This window comes from Rhinolophus sinicus, linkage group LG05 (genome assembly GCF_036562045.2).
Source record: "Rhinolophus sinicus isolate RSC01 linkage group LG05, ASM3656204v1, whole genome shotgun sequence".
Classification (NCBI taxonomy): domain Eukaryota; kingdom Metazoa; phylum Chordata; class Mammalia; order Chiroptera; family Rhinolophidae; genus Rhinolophus; species Rhinolophus sinicus.
In genome coordinates this window covers 93,415,003-93,442,730 of record NC_133755.1, presented here as the reverse complement: position 1 = coordinate 93,442,730, position 27,728 = coordinate 93,415,003, and the positions used below count along the sequence as shown (strand labels likewise).

The following is a 27,728-nucleotide window of genomic DNA, read 5'->3' as shown; positions in this document are numbered from 1 at the left end:
ACATGCATTTAAGGCTTTTTTTCTTTTAAATCACATCTGAGGAAATCAGACTTTGATTGTGGAGTATAATTTATTTGCATTTAATGTCATATCTGAAATGCTTGATCTTACTTTTAGGATTTTGTTTTAAGACTTGATACACTTTCCATTTTCTGTTTTTGTGTCTTTTATCGTTTAACCTGTTTTTTGGTTCGTTTGTTTGTTTGTCTTTGTTTATATCTCTCATGACCTGGGAGGCATACTTTGTATGTCACTTCTTCCAAACTCCAGTGTGCAGAGTATAACCTGTGCAGTCCTGTGCGGCAGCTTGCTCACAGAGAGGAGAGCAATGTTGACATTTCCTGTGGATTCACATGGTCAATGCAGAGCTCTATTTACTCCAGGAATGTGGGGAGAAAGCCAGAGCGTGAGGTGATCTCAGCCATGGGGTTAGCCTTGCCTCGGTTCCAGAGTTTCCTAGTGTTTGTGGCCACAGCAGTGCCATCCCACTGTGCCAGGCTGGCGCTCATCACAGTGGCCCTAAGAAAGCCTCTCCATCTGCCCGGTGGTGCAGGTGGGGCAGGGGATACGCCACCGACTTCCCAGGACTGCTAGTAAAATTTGAACTTCACCTTCCTAGGTCCTACCACCACCCCAAAGGGCCCCATTTTTCCTCCCTAGATCTGCCTTCAAGATATACCTAGTATCTTCATACAGCTGAAAGGCCAAAGACCCCCACTGGAGGGGTGCAGCTGGGCCTGCCTTATCAGCTTATACTGCCCTAAGTTTCCTCTCAGCTCCCACACTGACCTCCCACCATTTTAAATGCAACATGTGGTGACCTTAAAAAGAACAACAACAACAAAAACTGTAGCTTTTTAAAAATAAATTCACCACGTTGACCATTTTTAAGTGTATATAGTTCAGGCGTGTTAAATATATTCACGTAGTCGTGTAACCCATCTGCACAGCTTTTTCATCTGAAACTATATCCCTATTTAAAAAAACAACTTCCCACTCCCCCTGCTCCCCAGCACCTGACAACCACCCTTCTACTTTCTGTCTCTATGATTTTGACCACTTCGAAGTACCTCGTGTAAGTGGAATCACACAGTATTTGTCTTTTTGTGACCGGTTCATTTTCCTCATCATAATGTCCTAACAATGTATCTATGTGGTAGCATGCGTCCAAATTTCCTTCCTTTCTTAAGATTGAATAATGATCCATTGTATGTATAACCCCCGTTTTCTTTATCCACTTATCCATCAATGGATCCTTGGGTTGCTTTCAACTCTTGGTTGTTGTGACTAGTGCTGCTAAGAACGTGGGTGGGAAAATATGGCGTGATGGGCTTTCCACGTGTGACGGATGTAGCTTCTCAGACTTCAATGTGGGTATGAATCCACCTGTGGACCTTCTTAAAATGCAGATTTCAATCCAGGAAGTCTGGGGTGGGGCCTTGGCTGTTGCTCTTGTCCCAGCTGCAATGGCCACACTTTGAGAAGCCAGGCTGTCGACTCTCAACTTCGCCTCAGCCCTGAGTCTGAAGCCTGGCTCTGACCCTCACTAGCTTTGCAAACTTAGTCACTTTTCTTCATCTCCCTTAACCGGTGTCCCCTACATCACAGGAGCGTGAATAGGAGCTCCTTCATCAGTTTGCTGTGAGGATTAAACGTTCTCGTCATGTATGTCTTAGCACAGTGACTAGCGCAGAGCAAGTGCTTAAGATTTGGTAGTTAATCTTACTATTCTAGTACAAATACACCTGTGTTAATGTACCTATGCGAAGAGACATTCCAACAGGATCCTTGCTGAAACAATTGTTTAACGTGGAGGCAAAGACGTTAAATCTGGGATTCCAGGTCAAGACAAAAAGAAATGAGTAATAGGGCCTTGCCATGGAGGGGTGAGATCTGGTGACAGCCGGCGACTTTGGGGACCACCTTGTTTGTCATCAGGTTCCCTGGAAATTTTCTTTTCTACCCGTAAAATGCTATGTCTCATTACGGACTGATTGCCCACTCCTACTTCAGGCTGCCACCCTCACCTCCGTAGTTATTTGTAAAGTCATCATGTCCAACAGGTGGAGCATTTCCTGGAGTTAGTGACCTTGTGTCTTCCGGCTGCAGCTTGGCCATCAGGAAATCCCCTCTGCACAGAGCTGGCCATTGTCGCTCAGACATTCCTCTGGGTACTGCTACACGGACAAGCAGACGGAGTTCCAGCTGGAGGCTGTGTTGTCTTGGCTAAAGAAAATATTTAGCTGAGCTCTGGGAGCCCCTGGCAGGGTCTTTGTTTTCTCATGGGATCTCAGCACCCAAAGTTTAAGAGAAAAGACAAGTTCTGGAATCTCACAGTTCCCAGAACTTGGGTGACAGGAAGACTCAGGACGGAAAGGCTAGCCCCCTGTGGGCCCCAGGCCAGCTGGACACATGGGTTCACACCACTGCCAGAGACGGCACAAACGTTTGTTGTGCCTGGTACATTATTTTTCACAATGTCAAGAAACTGAGGCTTAGAATGAGTGTGTGACATTTCCAACCAGGAAGAGCGGAGGTGCTGGGATTCAGTTCTTGGTGTGACTCCAGCATTTGCCTTATTAAAAGCCAGGCCCCATGACTTGGCAGCCAGCCCTTCGTCCCTTCTCAAATCTGGGAAGGCCAAGGGTAGTCACCACCGCCACGGGGGACCTCGTCAGAGGTTTTATTGCTTTCAGTATGGTTTTTCCCATATGATTGTGCGGCTCAAAATAGAATGTAGGTTATTCTCACAAAAAGTTGTGAATCCTTACTGAACACATAGAGGCAGTAGGTGACAGAGCTGTGGAAGCTGCACTTTGCAAACATGTGCCCTGAAAATTCGAGATAGTCATTCTAAAGATTCAGGAAATAGTTAAAATGCAGTGTTTCTCGAAAGGCGGCCTCACGTCCAGGGATGAGCTGATGAATCAGGCAGTTTTCTTCACTCCACCCCAGACCTACTAAGTCAGATTCGGGGGAGTGGAGGCAAGTGGTCCTGAGGCTCACAAAGATTGGAAATACTCTGCACGAGAGAGCTGACATGTGTCTTGATTTTAGCATGCAACTACCAGCCACAAGTCCTCAATTCTTTATTCCCACTGGAAAATGGAGAAAATGAAATCTCGACCTGGAAGAGCTGGCCAAAGGTGACCTCCAGTGGTCATCTTCTCCTGGGCTGAGGCGCCCACCTGCAGCCCATGAAGAGTAGACAGAGAAAGCTTGCCAGTGGCTCCCCCCTCCCCTCCCCCAGGCTTAGAGAGGATGGAGGCAGGGATACAAGGAAAGGACCTTCCCCTCCTCCTGGGCACAGAACCAAAGCGGGCTCCAGGGGAAGGTGGGCAGGAACCAGCCCTGTGCATTTGCTTCTTCAGCTCCTTCTGGGTTCCTGCCCATTTCAGCACAGCTAAAATGACCTCACTGCAAATGCAGCAGCAACTGGGCTTTTAAATTTCCAATCGTTCTCCATCATGCCTCTACTCATTTCTTCAAGAATATTTATGAACTATCAGGTACACAGTTTCTCCCCAATTCCTAACGATGTTAATACTATTCATTGAAAAGAAAGAGGGGCTAGAAGGAGGCAATAGAGAAATAAAAACTGCTAGGTAAAGGGAGACGGGGTCCTGAGACAAACCCACATTTTCCTGGGATATCTCCTGATAAGATGATGCAATGCCTGTGTGGACAGGGCAGACTTTGGAGCCAGGCTAGCTGGGTTCAAATCCTGGCTCTACCATTTAAAGGCTGTGTGACCTTTGCCAAGTTAGTTGACCTCTCTGTGCCTGTGTTTCTGATCAATGAGTTGTGGATAATAACAGTGTTTGTATTTTAGGCTGTCGTGAGAACTAAACACATTAGCACACATCAAGTACTCAACAGTGCCTGACACGGGGTGTTGAGTACATCTTAGGAATTATTATTTTTGTTATCACTGTGATGTGAGATAACTAGAAAATAATGGGAGATGCCACAGATGGCAGAAGAAGCTCAGCCATGGGTGGGGTTTGTAGGTGTGTGGAGTTCATGGTAAAGGACAAAGCTCTTTGGGCAGAGGTTCTCTGGGGAGACTTCATAGAGGTGTGGCTCTTCTATTGAGCCTCGAAGGGAGTTCAGATAGGGAAGCACATCATAGGAAAACCCACTTGCAGGCAGGGATGAGCTAGGAGACATGTGTCAGGGCAAGGTGACCAGCTGTGGAACTGGCAATGTCAATAAATGTCAGTTCTTAAACAAAGGACCCACATGACGATAGGAGATGAGCTTTATAGAGATAAAGCAAGAGGTGGTGTGCAGACAGAGGGATCCATGTAAATGGTGCCCCTAGAACTGTGTGAGGCCCTGTCCTCGAATAGTATTTATGGTGTCACCAAAACTAGGCTCAGTGTTTTATACTTATTCATCCTTTGATCTTCACAACAACCTAATGAAGGAAACTATTTTTATCCGTATATTATAAGTGAGTACTGAGGCACAGACAGGTTAAGTAACTTGCACAAGGTCACACAGCCATTTTATGGCAGAGCTCAGAATTGAATTCAATGTCTGCAGAGTGTTTATTCTTAACTGTTGTGTGTACTATTGTATGTATGATATAACGAACAATTATTAGAAGCTTACTATGTGCCACATTGCAGTTTGCTTAATTCTCATAACAATTCTATGAGGTCGGTACCAACACTATTCCATTTTACAGAAAAGAAAACTCAGAGGGGATAAATATATCCCTCAAAGTCGCATAGCTAGTATGTGGCACAGCCTTGCACCCAGGTAGTCTGACTCCAGAGCTGACTTTTGTGGCTCCTGCCACAGAAAGCAACAGTGGGATCCATCCGGGAGAAAAAAGACCGGGGAATGAGAAAATAATTTCTAAGCATGGAAAATCTAAAATGGCCCTCATGTTGCAGAAATATTGGGGTGGGGACAGGCTGAGTGCCAAGAAGAGGTCGTGAGACTTGTCAAAAATGTCACTGGAATGACTCAGGGTTCAAATTTTAGGCAGAGAGAGCACAAGTTGAGAACACCATTATTTATATTTCTTGACAAGACACAAACTGCCGGAGCTCCAAGAACCTCAGATAGGGTGATTTCTTCCAATCCTGGATCTAGAGTCTGGTCTATCAAAAGTGATATTCCCAGGTCACGGCACATAGGCGACTCCTTTCCATCTTCCCGACTGTCGAGTTGCTGATTGCCTGACATCTACGAGGCACAAGGTGCTAACACAGAACCTGCAACGCTATACTGAGCGCTAACATTTTGGGGCATGTGAGCAGAAAGCTGTAGCAAAAAGGCATCTCTAACACTAACTGACACTTTTCTAAAATGTTCTTTCAGATTCTCCATGAACATGAACTAGCAGGGGAAGAGCCACTAAGGCAAAAACGAGCAGGTATGTAAACTCTTTGCTTGGCAATCACTTCTAGTAAATCCGATCAGATGACATTTGCTGCAACTTTTCAAAACACTGCGATCCACATAATTCAATCTCCAAGCACATCCGGTTTCAATTTCTAGAAGTAACTAAAAAGGAACTGCATTCTCTACTCTATCAAATGGCGTGAAACCATCTTAGCAACACATCCCAATTCCCCTTGCCTCTCCCATCACTGCTCCTTATGTCCTGGTTATTTGCCTGTGCCTTTCTCCTCAGCTGCCCTCCACCACCACCAAAACGCCTGCTTCTCTACAGCAGCCTTTCCTTTGGCCTTTTTTTTTTTTAACTCCTTCTGTTTTCACTCATCATTTTATTTTGTAGAGCACCTTAACCACTAGACCCAAGCCCTTTACCTCTGTCTGTCTCCCACTCTAATTTTCCCATTGAATTCCAAAAAATGGTCTGGAAAACATAGGTTCCACCCTTTGGAGAGCTGAGGGCAGCTGAGAGCTGTGAACACTCACTCTTGCACAGCTGCTCCGTGTCCTTCCTATGCGCAGGCCTCTGGGCAGGTGTCAGGGTCTGTCTGTAAGCTGGCTTGTTCCCAGGACCAGATCCTCCTAATTCCCTCATAGTAACCTTTCGAAAGCATCAATCTGATTCTGTTATTTCCCTGCATTAAGTTCTTCATGGGCTCCCAATTGCCTTGGAAATCAAATCTAATCACCTGCTCGAGTCGTACCGGACCCTGCCTGCTTTTCCCACATGTTCTCCTATTCCATTCACACAGTCTATGCCACCATCCCTCTTTGTCTGGGGGACTCCAACTCAAATCTCAGTTCACATGGGCTCCTGGCATGTACGGCCTTCCATCAAATCCCCAGACAGGGAGGGGCTGCTTTTCTAATTTCCCTTTGCCCTTGATACATTCCCATAGCACAACATTTGTCCCAATGCATTGTAATTATTTTGCTTCCTGTTTGTCATACCTTGTAGACAAGAGCTCCCTTGAACTCTCTTCCTCTTTCTAGCCTGGCTCCTAGCCCAGTTTCTGAATAAATGAGTGAACAAATGAAAAGTGCATGTCTCTGTCATAGCTGCCCCTTTGTGAGTTCAGAGGATCCGTTCTCATTGTTAAGAGTCTGCTGGCCAAGTGGCTGTATCAGCTGTGTAGCAAGTAAAACTTCTTAACTACAGCACTGTGATGGAATCATTTTCCAGGCATGCTGTGACTTGGTCTGTTCAGTCCTGTGGTCTAAAGGAGATGCTGGGCCAAAGACAGCAGGCTCGCCCTGAGGTCAGGGTCGAGGTATCTGTTAGAGCCCCTCCCAGCATGGCAACCGGACCCAACGGCTGGGAAATGAGAATCTGACCCCATTTCATTAAGCTCCCAAACGCTCATTGGAAGGTCATGTCACTGATCATTTTCTCTTTCCTTCTTTCTTTTCCTTTCTCTTCCTTTCTCTTCTCTTTCTGCTTCTACGTTAGCCTGTTTTATACCCCTATGGGAGCTTCACTCCCTTTTTCTTTCTTCCTTCCTTCAATGGTCTGCAGTACAGACTAAACTGCCTGGGTTTTAACACAAGCATCATTACATCTACCTCATTCTTTGAGCCCTCCTGCACTCCCTGACAGGAACAGGGCCAAAGGTATCCGCATTCAGTATTTTGAAAGACTTTTCTTTTTAAAGTCAAACCCTTTGCTGGTAAATTCTAGCTCCAGGTTTCTGTCAGCTTCTTTTGGGGCCCAGGCTGTCAGCTTCCTCAGGGGCAGTTGGTGACGGTACAGCGATAAAAGTAACGTCTTCCTGCACTTCTGAGCCAGGCCCTTTATGACCCACGGCAACAGCGTGAGAGGAAACCACTTCTACATCTAAGGATTGGACATTCCAAAAATTTTCCAGATGTGCTTTCATTAAAAACAATCAAGACAATGATAAATCACCATGAAAACATGTTTTCCATTTATGACATGTGGTCCTCTGGCCTCTTGGGCCTCAACTCACCATCTGCAGAAGATGGATTGGCCTGGGTACTTTTACAAAATCACTGAAGTGAGACATGGCCGTGGAAAGGCCTGGGCGCTAGACAGCAGACACCCAAAATATCCGGTGTAATGAAGAGTCACTCTCCAGGAAAACTAGGAAAGAAAGCAGTAGGAGGGTTACATTCAGCAGAGACCGCACAGAGGTGTCTGTGTTCTGCTTGGTGTGTTAAGTAACTGAGGTGACAGGATTGGGCTCCGATTGTCAGAGTCGCATTCCCTTTTCTGTATACATACCTCTCTCTTTCTGGAGTCTTAGTTCCAGAAAGGGACAAATAATGGTTCCAAGAGAAAGAGAACTCTCAAAAAAGAATTTCCTGTTGAGGCACTGGACCAAGTCTTTAGGATTTGAGATAGAACTGTCTTTAAAGGTAGGATCAATATTCACATTTATTCTCAGAACACTGTGGACTCCTTCTGAAACACTGTGGTCAATTATGTAGCTTCATTGAGCCCTTGAGATATATATAGTATATGTATATATGCATATATCTCTCTATATATATCATATATATATATATATCACATACATATCACACACACAAACACATATATATATACATACAAATATACAAATATATATGTATAGCATATATATTACATATACAGCACATACACAGGGTGCCAAAAAAATGTATACACATTTTAAGAAAGGAAAAAAACTATTAAAATTGTACTACTCAATATATAAAAGATGAATACAAGTTACATTATTTGATGTCTGCAATTACATGAGATGCTCACAGTGGTTACCATCAGTTTAATTTTAATATAGTTTTTTCCTTTCTTAAAATGTGTATACATTTTTTGACACCCTTTCTATATGTATCACATATATCACACACACACACACACACACACACACACACACACTCACACACGTCATTTCCTCAATGTTATTGAAAGCATTAAATTCTATTGTGTACATATCCTTTGAAAAAAGTTAATGGCATTATCTATCTGAGAGGTTATTTATTTTTTGTCTACTTTAAAGTTTTTTTAATTAAAAACAAAGTCCATTGATTTATTTATAAAAATCATACTGTATGTGACAAAGCCTCAATATCCCTGGTACAGAGAAGTTCCCACATAACTACTGAAGGCAGGAAGATGGATACCATTATATGAGTTAGCATTCTAGGAAAACTATTTCAAAACTATGGGAAGAGAAGTTTGCACGAAAACCCCAGAGGCCAGAGACAAGAATAAATGTGTTAGAGCTGAGTGAGTTTTGGGGAGCAGAGAGAAATAAGCATGGATTGAAGCATCCAGAATTGTGTCCTGATTACACCAGAAAGTGGATTCTAGCCCAGCTGAGAGGCTGGCACAGAGAAGAGATGGATGGAAACCATCTGAAGTGAAAGTTAGCCGGATGGTTATGGCTGAGTGAACTGGACGAGGAAGTCAGTGCCTGGGAGACTCGCGGGGAAGCTCAGGTGTGTGGACCACCATTGGATGAGTCCCCGGAGTGATATAGAAGAGGAGCAAAGGGAATGCTTGTGGACGGCGTTTGGAGAAGTAGATCAAAAGGACCTGGAGACAAATCTGATGTGGGGGTGAAGGGGTGCGATGACCACGTGACACTCCACGAGTGCACAACCCTGGGTGACTGGGGGATGTGGAGGCCAGAGGTGGAAACTGGAGTTGGAATGAAAATCCTATTTTGGAGGTTTGCCACTACACTTAAAGTTTCATCTTAAGGGTATTATCCTTCACAGGGGACTGAAAGTCAAAGTTATTGGTTAGAGTCACACCAATGTGACCTCTATGTCACTTTGTAAAATTCTCTATGCCAGGTTTCTAATGAGTCTTCCACGCTGGCTGAAGAGTCCCCAGGGGTTTTTCTTTGGCTTCCAAAGTAATGGTTAGTAGGAGACAAAATGCCAAGAAAAGGGGATCGAGGACATCCTAACCCTGCACGCTTACCTTTTTCACATCTGGTTAGTGAGAACAAGGATTCTACTAGGTCGGGTTGCTGGCTGCCAGTGCAGAAATCCCGAATGAATTTGCAGACCTGGTAGCCCAGGTGGGCTGGTGCTTTGCGATCCGGGTCCAGGAAATGCTGTGCATTTTCCAGGTTGAGGAACAGATTTGGGGGTGTTCATGGCTTTCATCTTTCTTGTGACAATGTGTGGCCTTTAGTGGTCTGAGGAGGCAGTTAGTGGTGGCAGAGAAAGATGAGAAGGCTGGGCGCTCTTGGCCTGCTGTTTGGTTTTAGGGTTGACCTTGAATGTTGGGAGTGACTTAATTTTCTGATTAGTGTTGTTTGTTTGTTAACTATCTCAAAGGTGAGAGCTGACTGGAAGAGCATTAGTTTTTCTTGACCTACCAGCAGACGTCTGCCTAGGATATAATCATTACATTTTTTTTTATCATCAGGATTATTATTTCTACCTGCTGTTTCAGAATGGCTATTATATGCCAGACAATTTGCTAGGGGTCTTCATGCAGTATCCCAACCCCTTCACAACAATTCTGCAAAGAAAATATTACCCTAATTTAAAGATGAGTGAAATGTGGCTCACAAAGGTGAATGGCCTGCTCAGGTAAGAAGGCATTCCACCCCACTCTCTCTGGCTCAAAGGCCATAGTTTTTAATATCTGCTTCTAGCCTGTAAGGTTCCACATGGTTCGTGGAGCAGCTTGGTAGAGCGAGGAGAAATGGCAACACTACCTTCATCTTACTGGGAAAGAACTTATGTGGGGCTGGCTTTGATGATTTGGGTATGTGATGAGCTTATAGAATTGATTCTTTCCCCTAGACTTCATATCCCAGTGTTTTATGACACAGGGCTGCCCCTTCTCCTCCATCCATACCCGCCAGGTAAGACACAGCCGGGGGTTCTGGTGGTTTACCCCTGTGTGAACAAGCCTTGCTAAAACCTAAACAGAGAACAGGATCCTGTGACGATCTGCTAACCATTGCCCAGTAGGATACAGATGATGCTGGCAAATTGCTACCTACTAGAACGTGTCAAGAAACAAGCGGAAAGAACAGGCATCTCTTGATACCTGCTACAGAACTAAGGGGGGATAAATAAGAGAGCCAAATCCAGTGATAAAGAAGTATTGTCCCCTTTAGTCAAGAGGAAACTACACCCCACCTTGTTTCTCCTGGGTGAAGTCAGCAGGCTTCATTCTTTTGCAGGTGGGAGATCAATGTATGTGTCTTCCTAGGTTCCAACTTTTGAGAGTCCATAATTCTTATTAGAGTTGCCAGGCAAAAATAGTGTTGTTTGCTTTAAGAGTTATGATTAAGGCAGAACTTCTTGTCGCAGTTTGTGGCCAACTTTCCAGACATGTCTCTTTAAGATAAGTGCTGTGTGGCTGGCAGTAATTGGTGGGAAAGAAGAGGGGAAATCCTGGCTGGTTGGTGTGTGCCTCCGGGCCTGGCCTGCAGATAGGCCTCCTTCTGTGACACTGATGACAGCTGGAATGTGCTACCTTTCACTAGGGGCATCGGTGAGTCAGAAAAATTCAAACAAACAACACCTGGGCAAAGGAGCCCAAGAAAAAGAAAACATATTAAACTGTCTGGACTCAGATTGTCCAAAGGCAACAGAGCATGGAAGAGGCTGTAAAAGGCACACTCGTAGAGAGGTGGGGGAACCATCCTCTGTTTCTCCTAGGTCCCTGGGAGCCTGGGGCAGGCAAGAAGCATCACTTTCCCGAGTTCTGAAGTCCTCAGGTTTGGAAGAGAGGAGGGGGACAGGCTTTGGCATTTCTATCCCAAACTGTAGGCCTGTATAAGGGCTGTGAGCAGAATGTGCCCTGTGTCCCCAGCACCTGGCACAGTGCCTGGCCCGTAGGCACTCAATACACATTGTGAAGTCACTTATAAGTCAACAAATCAAGGAATAAACTTTGCAAGGTTCGTGCCAAAATCCAATGGGTCGCAATATGTTTTTCCTCACTGTAGATTGCTAAAGCATTTATTATGTTGAATCAAAGTGAACAAAGGTTTAGAGAATTCTTCCACGTGTTATGAATAGTTTTGTCTTTAAATTTGATTTTGTTTTAAAATTTACTTTGGGTATTGCACGCTGAGTTCTAAAAACCCATTTAATAATAACACCTCATAGTTTTATGATACTTTAGGGGTTTACAAAATGTTCACTTTTTTAAAAAATCTTCTTCCATTTGAGTTGTGGCAGGTTATGGTTAAAAGAAAATGGACTTTGGAGTTAGAAAAATGGGGTTTCAAATCCCAGCTCTAACATTTGCGATCCATGTGGCTTCAACTATTAGACCTCAGTTTTTTTACCTGCAAAATGGGGGTATGCACACTGTCCTCATGGCCCTGGAAATTACCAGGATAAATGGCAGCTGCTATGATTATTATTTTTATCATGATCACATTGGATCCATCTGGTATCACTGCAGAAAAAGGTGAGCAGTATCAGCTCCGTCAAAGCAAAAGAGGAAAAATAAGAGTAAGCAAATCCACTTGGAAACTGCCTGATTGTTTGCCCCCATGGAAGCACTAGCAGATGGTGTTTGAAAACGAAAAGCAAAGCTAAACCCAAGAATAAAGTTATGTGCTAATATTGGCTCCCCGAGATTACCTTCTCAGTTTCCTCATTTGGATTAGGACATTAATTCCCAAACCTGCTTGATCACTAGTAGCACCAGTGGCAATTGAAAAAAATACAGATTTCTGGGGATAACACATAAAGATCCTACTTTGGCTCATGTGGGTTGAAGCTCCAAAATATCCATGTATGTAGAATTTCTTACATGTATATAATCATCTGTCAAGGGTGGGCATCTTGGAATAGATGATTTCCAAGGGCAAACCTATAGCTTTCTGAGTTACTGTGGTATTTTTGAGCCTCTTTGCAAGAACTGACCATTTTCAAGGAGAAATTTCCCTGTCTATTAGAGGTTCCCTGTTTTATCATTCTCTAGGGAGATCTGATGCTCAGACTGAGGGTGGTTCTGTAACTCTTAGAAGTTATTAAAGAACATAAAAAGTGGACAAGGGAAAGAGGCTGCTGCTTTATCTAAGAGTTGTGCAAATCCCATAGACAGGAACTCGCTCTAGTCACAGGAACTCTCCTCTTGTATTGTAAACTTTTGGCTCAGCTCCTTGGAAGATCTCAGGGAAGAATGAACTGCCTTGGTTTTAGAGGGGAACGATGACATCAATGAATCACCATGTGCTTTTGACGCTCATGCTTGTCCTACAATTATGTGTGTCAAGAGCACTGAGAGGTGTGCTCAGCGATGGTTGATGGGCACGACCCTCAGGCAGGCACTGATGTTGTCCTAGGATCAGACTCTGCGATGCAACAATACGAATGATGCGGTGGGTGATATGGGACTGTTATTGACCTCACTCATCTCAAAAGCAGCTCCCGTCCAGGAAATCCTGTTTACATTCATAGGGGGAGTGGATACGGATGGACCACAGCAAAGAGGATCCTGGAGCTCGGAATCCTCCGGAGAATATAAACATTACTTTTCAGGAAAAGGACTGTGTTCTAAGACAGACCTTGTAAATACGCAGCCGCCCTCCTGGCAGATGTTCCCAGTGGGCAGTAGTCTGTGTCCAGATTCCGGATCACACAAATTAAGATACGCAGTTCTTTGTGCAGGAAGCTTGTTTTCATCACAAAACCGTTTGAGAATCAGAAAACACCAAAACCAAAACAAAACAAGCAACAGGAAATTTGAGGCAATGCCCTAATGTCGTGACAGACCGAGATTCCACATTGAGTTTTAAAAGTCACTTTGTTCTACAGTAAATGCATTTTTTATGAGGAGAAAATACACCTTCAGGTGCGTTCCTAATTTTAAGAAAATATACACAGACTTTTTTAGTTAATTACATCAGGTTGAATGATGTTAAAATGAAATAATTCTCAACAAGCTTGATGAGTAAAACCAACCTCGTAAGACAAATACTATAGTTTGCAACTCTAAGTGAACAAACATTATAGCTTTCTACTATAAACATTTATCAATTGGAGTTTCCCATAGTAAACATTCTATTTTAGTGTTTCACATAATTAATCATTGTAACATTTAAGACAAATTTTGCAATATAATAGGAGACATTCTTTGCCCTTTTAGACAATATGAGACATAGAATTTTAATTTTATGGTAACGTACGCATCATCGATCCAGGTTTTACTTAAAATTGAAGGTAATAGTTTTGCAGGTATTCACTAATCTTTTCCTTATTTGACTGAAAAAATGAAATAGGCCACAATTAGCCTTCTCAATGCATCTATGTAAAAAATTTTCCTGTTCTTTGAAGGTTCTTTAGGGGCTTACCGAGTCCATGGCTTTGCTCCAATTATATGTCTCTGCCAAGAATAAGCCAATGATTCTGGCAGTGACAGAGAGGTGCATCTGTAACTCAGCTCAGAAAGTCACAGGCTTAACAAAACTTGGTTGGGCCCCCATTTATTATGTGGTGAGCTCCATGCCCCACGGAGTAAGAGAGGCTTTGAGAAGTGAAAGAAAAAGCCCCTGCCCTTGAGAAGTTTACAACTGGTGGACCAGACATGATGTAATCTAGGAAACTATGAAAGGACATTTGTATACATATGAAATATATGTATATGTACTTGTACATAGTCTGCCTTGCCTTCAGTGGGCATGTATTGGGGAGCAGATGCATCTAGAATGCCAGCCAGTCAACCAACCTGGAGTCAATTTGGGAAAGCTGTGAAGAACTGAAGATCTCTTTTATTTTACTTTCCAATTTACCAATTTCACTTTTGTTGAGCACCAATCATGTTCTGGACACCAGAGATACAGAAAAAGATCAAAGAGCCACACTGTGTGCATAGACTAAGAGCAAAGGGAATTTACTACCATGTTTCCCCGAAAATAAGACCTAACTAGACAATCAGCTCTAGTGCGTCTTTTGGAGCAAAAATTAATATAAGACCCGGTATTATATTATATTATGCTATGCTATACTATACTATACTATACTATACTATACTATACTATACTATACTATATTATATTATATTATATTATATTATATTATATTATATTATATTATATTATATTATGTTATGATCCGGTCTTATATTATACTAAAATAAGACTGGGTCTTCTATTAATTTTTGCTCCAAAAGACTCATTAGAGCTGATTGTCTGGCCAGGTCTTATTTTCAGGGAAGCACGGTAGTTGACTTTTCCCAGAAGTCTTCCAGTTATGCAAAGTTCAGCTCTCCAAATACATGAATTGAATGGTGTTTGAAACATACTGATTCATCCTGGTGTGGCACTTATTGTCTAGACTATTGACATTGCCTTCCTGCTAGGTCTCTTTGCTTCCCTTCTTGCCTCTTATAGTCCGTTCTCCATGCGGCAGACCCTGGCCTTGGATACCCAGGAGGGGGTGGTAATAGAGAGGAAGGACAAGTCCTAAGCTTAGCCTGTGAATCTCTCAAATGGCCAGAGACCACTGCTCTGAGACCAGACAGATCAGTTGCCTTCCTCCTTTAAATAGTAAAATTGTAGGGACGGAGAACCAGGAAGGGAGACTTGCAGTGACCAGTCAGCAAACGCTTCTTTTCCTCTAAAAAGGTTCATTAGAAATGCATAAAGGCTGATGTGTCCAGCATCCACATGTTCGTGGAGGCCCTTAAGTGTTAAAATGTTATCATGTTGTCTCTCCACCTCCCATGGTAAGTTCTCACAGCTCTTGTATGCTTTCATTTCAGTTGCCACGAGTGGTCCTGCAGCTAAAGAGTACACTGTTGATATTGAGATCAGTTTTGAAAACGCCTCCTTCCTGGAGCCTCTCAAAGCTTACTTGAACAGCCTCAGCTTTCCAATTCAAGGCAATGACACTGATCAAGCTACCAGCATTTTGAGTATAGGAGTGACAACAGGTGAGTAAAAGACCCATTGCTTTAGAATGGAGGATTGGGGCTATCAGGAGAAAGGCTGTCTGAGAGCCTTACAATGAAAGTATACTTACGTAGTGGGCAAGAGAAATGACCCAGCAGGCCTGATGTGGTTTTATGATTTCGTAGCCTTCCTGATAAAATCCCTATTGGTAAATTGCAATCAGTTTCCTTATTTTAAATGGTGACCAAATGTTTACTTGGTGGTTTGTTTGTTGGTTGTCGTTAAGTGGTCTCAATAGATGGCCACGACAAACTACTGGGTCCTCTTGCCCTGGGCAATTAGTGGGCAGAGCAAGGACTGGTTCAGGATATTAATTAGTAGTAAGTTCCTTTCTTGTTGGCCCCATAAGTCAGGATATAGGAACCAGAAATATGCCTGGATCAGAAGAAGGCATTAAGTAGAAGCTCCCATACTATAGGATTGGACTTTCTGGTCACTGACTCCCTTTCTAGGTTGTGCTAGATCTCATATGTCTGAGGGGACCATCACCTGTATGCCACAGAAGTTGTGAGACGGGTTTACCCCTTGTCCTATAAAAGGTTACCGTTTTGTAAATTGCAAAGCACTAACAGATGTTGGGCTTCATTATTCTAAAATGGAAGCAAGAATATAATTTCTGTTTTTCAAAAGTCTTTTCAAATTCTTATATTTAAAATAGTCTATCACAATGTCAGTCCATGCATCTTAATTTTTAGTTCTTAACATATGCTGCTCGAACCTGAAAGCTGTCTTCAAAGCTCCTTTTGTATTCCATTGTCCAACACATTCTACATTGGCACTAATTGCCTTGAGTTAGTGGTTCTCTGATCGGATGCCAATGGGCAGTGTGACTCATCCAGCAGCTGAAAGCATATTCCATGCTCCTCAAATGTAGTTGCGCACAGCACTCTTCAGGGAGAACATCTCACGAAACTAGTTACATTGAAGCAACAAAGGAAACTCCCTTCTCAGTTCCCACTCAGCACAGATCTCCTGCCTCTAAAATTACGTCCCCTACTTATGGGAAAAAAATAATAATTTGATAGATGTCTAGTCGATTTTGTTTTGCTTCCCCATTTTCTTAAAACCCTTGGTCTCTACTTGGGTACTAGAAAGCAAATCTACTAAAGAAAACAGACCAATTGGTATCAAAGACGTCATTCATTTTCATTAAACAGCTTGTGAGTATGAACATTTGAGCTTCAGTGGTGAGTTTATGTTACGTAGACTCAATATAGACATATGAACAAACTCTCCTTGATTTATTTTGTTCTATTGGAGGCGTGGCTTCAAGGGGCCCCACTGTTTCGGCCATTTTAGAAACTTGTTAACCTAAGTTTACAAGTTGGGTTAACAAATTCACAACTTGGATAAACAAGGTGCACTTTTAAGATGCAAATGCCCTGGGAAAGTGTAATTTATCCTGCCAGCAAGACTGGTCACTCACATGTTGGAGGGGTGAATCCTTTCTGACAGGTGAGAGAGTCTGAGGCTCATGGACTTCAGGGCTGGCTGGGAGGGCTGGGGACATTGACCTCAGAGAGGAGCGGGTGGGATGGGTGCGTAAGGAAGGTTAGATTCACTGACTCTGATACTAATGCCTAAGCACCCTCAAATGTTCTCCATTCCCCTTTTCCCATGCTTTCCCCACCCACTCTTCCAATAGCTGACCTTATGATCCTTTCAAGAAAGACATTTTTAATAATAGTAAACAAAACAGGATTTTTAGGATCAGACAACATGTGTCAAACACCAAACAATACCTAGAGTTCAGTAGGTGGTCTTGAGATGATTGCTTTTGTCATCCTCTTAAAGCATGTATGTATTTTACATGGGAGGCAAAAGTTCTTCAAATACTACCCTCACATCCCTCTCAAAAATGAACGAATGAAAAAAGAAAGAGAAAGAAAGAAAAAAATGCTTTAGCAGTGGGATTTCAGGTCAGTAGGAGAGAGATTTTGATAAAGGGGGTCTTGTTGGCTCCCTTCAAATTACCCCCTGCCAATGTTCACCAGTCTCACTAGCAGCCATGATTTCCTCTGTCCCTTATGCTTCTGTTCAATTCCCACCTACTTCTTGGGCACAGGATTGCATCAGCATCCAAGGATTAACTGGAACTTGGTTTTTCCTCCTGTTTCAGGAAAAATTATTTGATGGCTTTCCTTTGAATAGTCACTCTGTTGAGCCTTTGCCTAGGTGCCTATCTGCGTAACAAACAGCACCCAGTGATATGCCTTTGGTCCAGTTTTAGAAATAAATTCAAAGCCCTCCGTTTTCAGAGCATTTTTCAATGTCCCCCTGGGATCAGAGTCTGTGGGGGTTCTCACATTTGACTTGAAATGTGAAAGGCACAATGTTGCTTGTACTTTATGTTTTTTATCTATTGGCTGCATAACAAATTACCCCAAAACTTAGCGGTCAAATAAAATTTATCATGTCACAGAGTTTCTCAGGGCCAGAAATCTTGGAGAAGCTAAGCTGTGGCTCTGGCTCAGGGTCCCTCATGAGGTTGCAGTTGAGCTGTCAGCCAGCGGGGCATTCTTATCTGAAGGCTCCACTAGGGGTAGAAAATCCACATCCAAGCTCACTGCTGTGGTTGTTGGCAGGCCTCAAGCCTCACTAGTTGTTGGCTAGAGACCTCAGTTCCTCCCTCTGTGGGCCTCACGATGGCATGTCCTCATTTGATAACAGCTGGCTTCCTCCAGAGCAAGTAATCCAAGAGAGATTGGGAGAGAGCCACCAAGATGAAAGACACAGTGTCTTTTATAACTGAATCTCAGAAATGATATATCATCACTTCTGCTACATTCTGTTGGTCACACAACCCTAGTACACTATGAGAGAGAACTACAAAAGGGTGTGAGTACACAAAGGCAGGGATGGTCAGGGGCCATCTTGCTGGCTGCCTACCTAGTATACACTGAATGTCCAGGAATCTGTTTATCATGTTATCATTGGAGGCATCCTCTGGGTTAGTCAGAGTAGACATCTTTTCGATGGCCATGCCTAATAGTATGGTGATGCATACGGAATCATGGGAATCTCATGCAGTACTATTGCACGTCCCAGAAAGGCAATGTGGCGTCGTGTTAGTCTATACATACTTGTAGCCTATAAATACAAAGGTAGTGACCACCTTATCTCTCCTCACTGTTCTTGGTTAATGACAGTTTGCAGACCTACTGGAAATGAAATCTGGTGCTCCTGTGAGACAGGCTATAGGTGGCCTCAGGAACAGTGCCTCCACAATCTCACTTGTCAAGAGCATGGCAGCTCCCCTGCAGGCCATCACTGTAATTGCCTTAAAGGATTGCCTCCCAAGGGACCTTATTGCCAGCTCAAGAGAGGTAAGTAACTGCTCATTAAATGTTTGTTTGTTGAGTGGCTATTTAATACCAGCTCAAGCAAATGTTTCTCCATCCTATGTGTCCTTAAATGCTAACATGAGATTATTAAATACTGTTTTTCAGCTGTTACCCTGAGAATGTCAGTCAGACTCAATGTGGGCTTTCAAGAAGACCTCAGGAACTCTTCCTCTGCCCTCTATAGGTCCTACAAGACTGATTTGGAAACAGCGGTAGGTTTTGTCCCAGGAGCCTTTTAATGAACTAATGCTTTAGGCTGAACTGAATCTATTGTGTTGACAGTGGATAGTTTGCTTGGATCTGTCAGAATTTATGAATGTGGATATCAAAGTTGTTCCTATACATCTGGGTTAATGAATTAAGAAGTGCTCAAAAGAAACAGTGTTTGGGGGATGAATGACATCATCTTGACCTACAGGCATAACTTCTTCCCAGAGTAGAATTAATTCAGATAAGATTTAGTTGCATCAACTCACTGAAACCTATTCAGAGGCCCAAGAATTTGGTCTAGAAGCACCAGATTGTGCATTTCTATTCATCCTCACACACCGCATGGATGAAACCCCAACATCTTTTGGGCAGAACAGCCCAAGCCTGGAACAGAGGGTTCCAAATCACTCCACACATTGAAGACATTTAAATGTACTCAGGTGAAAATCGAGAATATCCTATGAGTGTTAACTGTGTGCCAGACACTATTCTAAGTGCTTTACACTGGATTAATTCATCTAAGCCTAAGTGCTTTACTTGAGGTGACTCATTTGGAACAGAGCTTCCTGACTGGTATGGCACAAATTATTACAGGTGGGATGGAATAATGACTTCCCTTAACTCTTGGGGCAGCTGAGGCCCTGCCTCAGGCCAGAAGGAGGCCAAGAGCTTCTCCCAATGTGCCACAGAAATGTTATCGTTTTCCATGGGTACCATGATAAAAAGCTGATACAGAAATGCTCTTGAGCATCTGATTTGCATATGTGGGTTGTAGTAGTTCTCCACAGCATGAGAAACACCCCATCCCCTCCCCATCCCCCCCCACACTAAATTGCATACTTTTGAGGAAAGAGAGAGTTACATATTAATCTTAGAAGTCCACCCATCAGTTACTTGCACAGTGTTTTGCATATCACATCTGCCCTACAAATGTGATTTGAATCAAATTAAATCTCCTGTAGGGTTGGTATTCAGAAAAATAGAATAAAAACATCATCAAAAACCACACTGGCTCAACCAATGTTGCCCTATGTTAAGTGAAGGAGACTCAGGCAAGGTTGTGGTCATGAGCTCCACCTCATAGATCTCTAACTATAGGAAATGTAATTGATGAAAGGCCCCAGCTGCTGCCCCCAAAAGCCATGACAGTGCTTGCTGCTCTCTACTAATGAATGAGCATGGCAGGTCTGTGTCTAGCAGACATGGGACTCCTTTGAAAGCTTTACTGAACCTTCCCAAGTTCAGTCTAGGATGAATCCATCCAATCTTTCTTCCCACTCTCTTTCACTCAGGATCTGATGTTTTGCCCTGCCTTACTGCTGCCTCCCCCATATTCTTGGAATACACTTTTTGCACATTTATTCTAGTGTTTGCTTCTTGGAGAACCCAGACTGACATAGGCAGATAGGAATTACTTCTTCAAAGGTCCACCAATGCCAGCGCTAATAAAATACACAGGAGAAAAATCTTACCCAGGGTTATAAGGAATATGCACTTTTTAGTTTGTTTCAAATCTTTGACATATCTCTCACTGGACCTTGATACATGACACTGGTCTTGCTTTATTTTCCAGTTCCGGAAAGGTTACAGCATTTTACCAGGCTTCCAATTGGTGACTGTGACAGGGTTCAGGTAAGAATGCTATTATTGGGTTCTTTCTTTCCAATGGCAGAGGACAACACATTAGTGAAGGAGAAAAAGCCCATTAGAAGGGCATCATCTGGGACACTCAACAGGAACATTTTGGTAGCGGTGATGACAATGCCAGGTTGCTGGGGCTTAAATACTGAGAACTGTAGCTCACTTCTTACAGATGGATCTACTTAGAAGGAAGGTGAGAGAAAGACTCACGTCCATTCTGTGCACACAAGAATTTGGACACAAGATTTGGGATAAGTTTGTAGTCTAGGGAGGTCAGAAATAAAAAGTTAAATTATATCATGCGATGACAGCTTTATTCAATAAAAGTTGGCCAGCCAGCCAGGACGACAGATGCACGCTGCAATGTGAATTGCTCCCTCTGGAGTTGGGCACCCTGGTAGATCTGAGCAGGTTTGTTCAGTGTTACAAAAAGTTAGTTGCCAATCTTAAAAATAAAGAATGTTTATAGAAACATTCAGGATTTTGATTTCACTTGACATTTAGCATATGTCTAACTCTGAGCCAACATGGCTGTGTGACAGCAGTCTCTGCATTGTGGCTGCCACCCTATGACCAACTTATGTGATTCAGTTCACTCTTCCCTGGCTATTTCCTTCATTGATGTCACCTGTTTGCAGACATTTGAGTGTGCAAGCCCTGCCTCGGGCTTTCACCTAGAGCTTGAAAATACGTTGATTTCAGTGAACCCTTGAAGATAAAAGTACCCAGGCTGTTTCTGCCATTTTGTTTTCTCATGCAAATAAACCATAAGGATCTAGACTTTTCATATTCACTTTCTGCTTTACTGAACTGAGTGTTCTCCATCCAGGCCCGGAAGTGTGGTTGTGAGCTATGAAGTCAGGACCACCACACCATCACCTGAGTTAATGCATAAAGCGAATGAGCACGTGTCCCAGAAACTCAATCAGACCTACAAAATGGACGACAGTTCCTTTCAGGCAGTTACTAGTAGTAAGTAGAACCTTGCTACATTTGTTTAATGCATAGATTCTGTTTAGATATGGCAATGGTGTTTATCATTATGCTTAATCTAGGAAATTGCATTAGATGTCCCCTGTGGAAAGCGTTTCCAGTCCTGGCATAGAGGTTAACGTGTCATCTCTAGGTCTTTGGCTGGTGCAAAGCCTCCTACTGCAACTAATATCACTAATGGCGCAGGGCTTATAGGGGAAAAGATTTTATAAGGGAGCCACAGAGCCATCTGGGTTTATGGAAATTTTCCATTAACAGGCCCAAAACATCCAAAAAAGTAAAACCATCATTGTGGTGGGGGGTAGGATAGTCATGAAACGCACTGATATTAAATAGGGGGCCACTGTTATTTTAGAACAGTAGTTCTCAAAGTGTGGCCCCCCACCAACAGCATCAGTAAGCACCACCTGGGAACTTGTTAGAAATGCAAATTCTTGGGGCCACCCCAGATCAAGTGGGGACAATCTGTGTATCAGGTGATTCCGAAGCATGGGAAAGTTTGAGAGCCACTGCTCTGGGCCACGTATAACAGTTGTAAGAATCTTGGGATTTTTGACGTTCTCCACCATTTTACAAATGGGGTACAGAGTTGGGCTTTGTTCTGTTAGTAGGTGGGCAGACCTATTATTGCTTGGGGGATAGGAAAAGGAGCTGGCTGGGCAGGGATTTGGTGGGCAGGAATTAGCTGGCAGATGTTCTAGATAACTCAGGCCCATGGTTCCGTAGTGAGGGTGATTCCTCTTGGAGCAACGTAGTCTGCTGTATGGGAAGGCACTGCACGAACTGAGAGAAAGTGTGCCCTTCTCGCCAGTTAGGCTGTCCTCAATAGCGGGTTTTTACTCTTTCTGTTTACATTCTCTGCTGGTATTTTTAGACATCAGATCATTTATGAAAAACAAAAGATTGAAAGAGATATACCCAATGGTAAGAAAGTGCTATACCATCGCACCATAGCAAGATAAAATAGCAAAATCAAAACTGAGGATAAATAAGGCGGCAACCACATAGATAAAAAAACAGAAAATTAAAGGAAAGGGTGTATATGGCCTAAAAGTGTGGACTTGCATAGAAACAATTTCAGCGATGCCACCACTTCCTGACCCTTCCTTCCACCCCACCAACCAACAGATGCTTTACCCTGACAAATTCTTTTTATTTACTCTTCTGAGCGCATAGGAAAGCAGAAGTTTCTAGTATAGGTAAGCTTCAATTCCGAGTACTCTTCCCCAAAATTTTCAGTTGTGCCGACAAAGGTTAGCCATTTAAATGAATAAGGATCCAGGAGTTTTACTGGTTGGTGGCGGACAGTCAGTTCAGAAATAAGGGTACTGATAGCACAGTTCACAAAAGTGCTTTAGTATCCATGGCTATTCTTTCAAAGGGCAATGGAGTCATTGTGAAAGGGGCTCCACCCCCTTTTCTGCAGAGGACCTACATTTGTCCCTGTGCTCCTTTGAAAACCAGGATGTGATTCTGTAACATGTGCAGCTTTTTTTACTAATCATGGTAATTAGCAACAGCAGTAATGCAAATACAGACACTATTATTGTATCTTTTCTATCTTTTCCGTGTGAAGCTCAATGGGTTACACATGTTTCATCCTCATCTCTTCTGTGAGATGTTATTATCTTCACTTTACAGGTGAGGAAATGGAGGCTTAGAGAGGGTAAATAATTTGCCTGAGGACACCTAGTAAGTCACACAAGGCTGTGTGACTTCAAAGCCCATTCACGATATTAAACAGTCACAGATGGCCTTGATTCCTAATCGTTGAATGTGCTTTTTAAAAATCTTATTTTACTCAGGAACCTATAAAAAGTGGTAAGAAATATTTAGATCCCTTCATATTTTGACCAGAACATCATACCACCGCAAAGTAATTTGATGGGGTGTTTTAGTCCGCTATTTACAATATAGAGAGGCTCTGACAGGCATGAAATCCCAAGCGAAAAACAAGAGAGGCTTCTTAGAGCCTCCTGACCCAGCTCCTCTGATTTCCTCAGCACATGGTACTCATGACATAGCACAAGAAACACCTTGGAGGAAAAAAAACTGCCTGTTGTGTAAGCAAAGGATACCCTTAAAAAGACGTACAAACTTAAAAGACATTGTGTTTTTATTTCTGTTTGTGAGATGACTTAATGCAGTGATTCCCCAGAATTTTAATGTAAAACAATAATAGATACTATTCCCCCAAATCACCTCCCAAGGTAGCTTGCATTGCTTTCCAGACAAGGGAGCTGCAGCTCAGAGAGGCTAAGCAAGTGCCCCAGGGTCACACAGCTACACGTGGCACAGATCCAGGATTCAAATCTAGACCTGTGTGTCTGTCAAGCTTCCACACGTAAGGGCCCATGAGTATTAGGTCTTAAAAAATCATTCCCCAAGCAGACTTTATTATTTTAAAAAAAATTGTTTTCCCATTTCTAATTCATCAAAGACGTAGAACAGAGTTTTCAGTCAGCATGAGATATCAGTTATGGGTAAGAAGCCATTGATATTATTTAAGTCCGTAGCAAAGAAACTTGATGTTTAATTTAGTAGGTATGGCTTTTTCATAAGCAAATAGGCATTTTTCTACCACACAATTTGAAATAGTTGAAAATGTCTTTGGGACTCCCAAACTGTGCAAAGTGTGCAAAGACCCCAAACTGGAAACAGTCCTAGTATCTGGGACTCTGGCTGTAACTCTTTGGGCTTCAGGTACCAGCCACCCAGGGATGGAGTGAGGAGGACGTGTTGCCTCATTCCAGTCAGCACCACCGATGCGGTGGCGACCTCCCTGGTGGGGACATCTGGTGAGTGGCATCAGTTCCGTTTATTGGCTTTGGCATCCTAATAGTTCTTTCCTTTGGGTTTCCAGATGAAACGAAATTCTCTATCATACCAGAGATCATCTTTGAAGGGGATACGGTAACGCTGACGTGTGAAAATGAAGTTTTGTCCTCCAACGTGTCCTGGCACCACGTCGCAAGACGCTTTGACATCCAGAACAGCAGCAGGTTCTCCATTTACACCTTCGTGCTCAACAACATGACCTCAGTGTCACGCCTCATGATTTATAACATCACCCAGGGTGATGCAGGTGGGTTTCCATCCGGTTCCTGGGGGCAGGAAAGAAATGAAGAACTCACGAAGAAGCAAACCATAGAATGGGTATAGAGCATGTTCCTCTTTAAAAAGAAGGCACCGGGCTCAACTTTTCAAAATTGAAAATAAATCTCAGGCGTCTCAGCCGAGCAAATGTAGCCTTGGGAGACAGATACAGTTTTCCACATTTACGGAGGCTTCTGCATTGGGACCTGAGACAAAAAGCAGACATTTGTTTTTAATCTTTTAAAATTTTAACACAGCTTTGTTAAGGGAGAATTGACATATAATAAGCTGTACATACAGAGGGTGCCCCCAAAATGTATACACATTTTAAGAAAGGAAAAAGAACTATTAAAATTGTAATATTCAATATACTTGTATACCGATAGCAAAAGATGAATACAAGTCACGTTTGACGTCTGCAATTACAAGAGGAGCTCAAAGTGGTTCCCATCAGCCTCCAGACACTTCTGATTACAGCGAACTACTGCTTGAGCAACGTTGACCAAAGTGTTCCCTTGTATACATTTTTTTTGGCACCCCCGGTTTTTAAAATATACAATTTAATAAGTTTTGACGCATGTATACACCTGTGAAATTATCACTATACTCAGGACAGTGGGCATATCTGTCCCCCCCAGTTTTTTGTATTCCATTGTAAATCCTTCCACCTGCCCCTGCTGGCTCCCCCTCCCCCAGCATACTACAGAAGCATACGTCTTAAACCTGACATCCTAGAATTTAATAACTCCATTGTAATCCAGAGGTCAACAGGGCCATCTTTTTCTCTGAATGAGAAGTTAGGTTGCAGACACATGTTTCCTGTCACATCTTTGTCGATTCTGATTTTGCCATGTCATATAAATAATATTAACTAAAATGCCAAAATTATGCAGTCTGCTAATTCTCCAAGGCTTTCCAATTTTCCTGTCTACCTCTTCTATCGCCACTTTCTTCTTACCGGTGAAGACCCTGAGATTTCTGCTATTTCCTTAGAACACCTCTCTACTCTACCTTGTAGCATCAGAAATATCTACATTGACGTTCTGCACTTTCTGAATGTTCCTTCAGGGTTGTTCAGACCAAGTTTCAGATGCTTTTGAAAAAATGATGTTTCTTGAAGCGCTGACCTGACACCTGAGATGAGGTTATCATTATTCTAAGGAAATACCTATATGTAGTAATAATAAATGCTTTTGTGTATCCTCTGCAGGTGACTATATTTGCAAACTGACATTAGATATTTTTGAATATGAGTCCAGAAAAAGAGTTAATGTTACACCCATCCGAATTTTGGCAAATGAAGACATGAAGGTGTTGTGTGACAACAGTCCTGTATCTTTGAACTGCTGCAGCGAGATTAATGTTAATTGGAGTAAAATAGAATGGAAGCAGGAGGGCAAAATATATGTCCCAGGTAAGAATGTTAGATACCTTTTTGCAAAGAAGTTTTTGTCTCTTGGCCAAGTGAAAATGGGAGATGCAGAGGGTGGAAGAGGAAATGTCAGATGGCTGTTTTTTTCCCCCGGACTTCAGACAGTGAAAATTACTAGGTTTGATGCCAGCTCTAGCTTAGCTAGTCTAGAACAAAATTCCCAAAATATATGCATACAAGTGTCACATTTGAGTTGTAGACAAGATCCTGGCAGAGAAGACTCAAGAGGGGGTGATCTGATCACATTGCTCCATAGCATTTCCCGCCACAGCCAACAGAAAAGCTTATCCCCACCTACCTTCCCTTTCCATCTTCAGCAAAGAGCCGAGGATGAGGTCATCAGCTTTACTTTGGGAGACTGACTTGGAACACCTCATTTCTGTGTCTCTTCTCTTATTGTCTCTCCTTCTCATTTCTCCATCTTTGTATCCACATTTTCTTCTGTGTTATCTAATTCTGTGTCTCTGTGTTTTTTAATCTCTCTTGTAGACCTGTTTGCTTCTCAATGGTTTCCTGTTAGTTTCTGATCTTGTTTGCTTTCATTTTCGATCTGAGATCTTACTTGAAGTTCCCTACCACCCAGTTTATACTGATAAATGATAACAATAATAATAATAAATTAAAATAGCAATACTCTTTTATATAACAGTTTATGATTAACCAATTTTTTAAAAACAGTTTTTTACTTTTAATCATATTCAAACTTGAACACAAATTTAAAGCTGGTGTTTTTTGCCTCTAATTTTCAAAGAAGGAAAACAAAGTCCAAATTAAATGACTTGTTCAAGGTTGTCACAATAGGAAGTCCAAATTAAACGACTTACTCAAGGTTGTCACACTAGGAAAGGAAAAAGAATTGGGACTCACCCCAAGCCTTGTTTCATAAGACCAGGGTTTATCTTGGCCAAACTATATTACCATGCCTGGTGCACCAGCAATGGAGCAAGCTGATCTGGCAGAGTTTGTACTGAAGTAGAAGACTGTTTTCTGCCTAGAACCCTCATGTAACAAGATCCAGTCCTTCCCTTAAGAAATGACAATATTAAGTGCTCATCTTTACAGTAAAAAACACACAAAACGAAACATGAAAGTAAAATGCGGCTTTGTCCATGATATGCATTAGTGACTATATTTTACAAAGCCTTTGCTACCAGACAAAATTATAAAACATGAACTAATGGTCAATCTACATGCGACTTTTCCTGAGCCCATCTATTTTGCAAAGCACTTTTCCGCTGCAGCATTTGTATTCAACCGTAAAGCACTCAGAATGGGAAAGGCATCTGTTATCTTGAAAATGTTGACACATGGTAGGTACATTTAGTCACTTCCCTGATTTTTAAGAAAGAGGAGGTGTAGGCATCCTGAAGGAACTGCCAGATGGGAGAGAGACCTTGCACAGTTCCCGAGGTACTGACTTACCAGCTCTCAACTCTAAGAGGTGAACAACCTCGCCCTCTGGCAGAGGAACCAGGAAGACAGTGAGGCAGATGCTCCGGGACCTCTCCGTAGCCACCACTTCTTCAGACATTCCTGATGTCCCATGATAGCTGAACCGACTGCAGAACAATGGACTTCCTGTCACGGGGCTGGCCGCCAGGGGACCTGCACAAGTCAGTTCTTTGATGAATTAGCCTCTGCTCCAGGCCCCTGGCCCTTCTTCCCCCGCCCTGGCTGCCCCTTCTCTGTACCCGTCTTTCTCCAAATTCCTCAAGT

The 27,728-nt window shown here is 42.7% G+C and overlaps 1 protein-coding gene across 5 annotated transcripts in view; it reads left to right on the top strand.

The window, feature by feature from the left end:
- Window positions 1-27,728, top strand: part of ADGRF5 (adhesion G protein-coupled receptor F5) — a 98,510-nt gene that overhangs the window by 46,415 nt on the left and 24,367 nt on the right. For all 5 annotated transcript variants that reach the window (XM_019734692.2, XM_019734690.2, XM_074333039.1 and 2 more), the window contains exons 3-10: window positions 5,335-5,389; window positions 15,107-15,277; window positions 18,446-18,622; window positions 18,746-18,852; window positions 20,424-20,482; window positions 21,321-21,463; window positions 24,348-24,569; window positions 25,791-25,994. In XM_019734692.2, coding sequence (XP_019590251.2) covers window positions 5,335-5,389; window positions 15,107-15,277; window positions 18,446-18,622; window positions 18,746-18,852; window positions 20,424-20,482; window positions 21,321-21,463; window positions 24,348-24,569; window positions 25,791-25,994 — 1,138 coding nt within the window. The remainder of the gene's footprint in view (window positions 1-5,334; window positions 5,390-15,106; window positions 15,278-18,445; window positions 18,623-18,745; window positions 18,853-20,423; window positions 20,483-21,320; window positions 21,464-24,347; window positions 24,570-25,790; window positions 25,995-27,728) is intronic.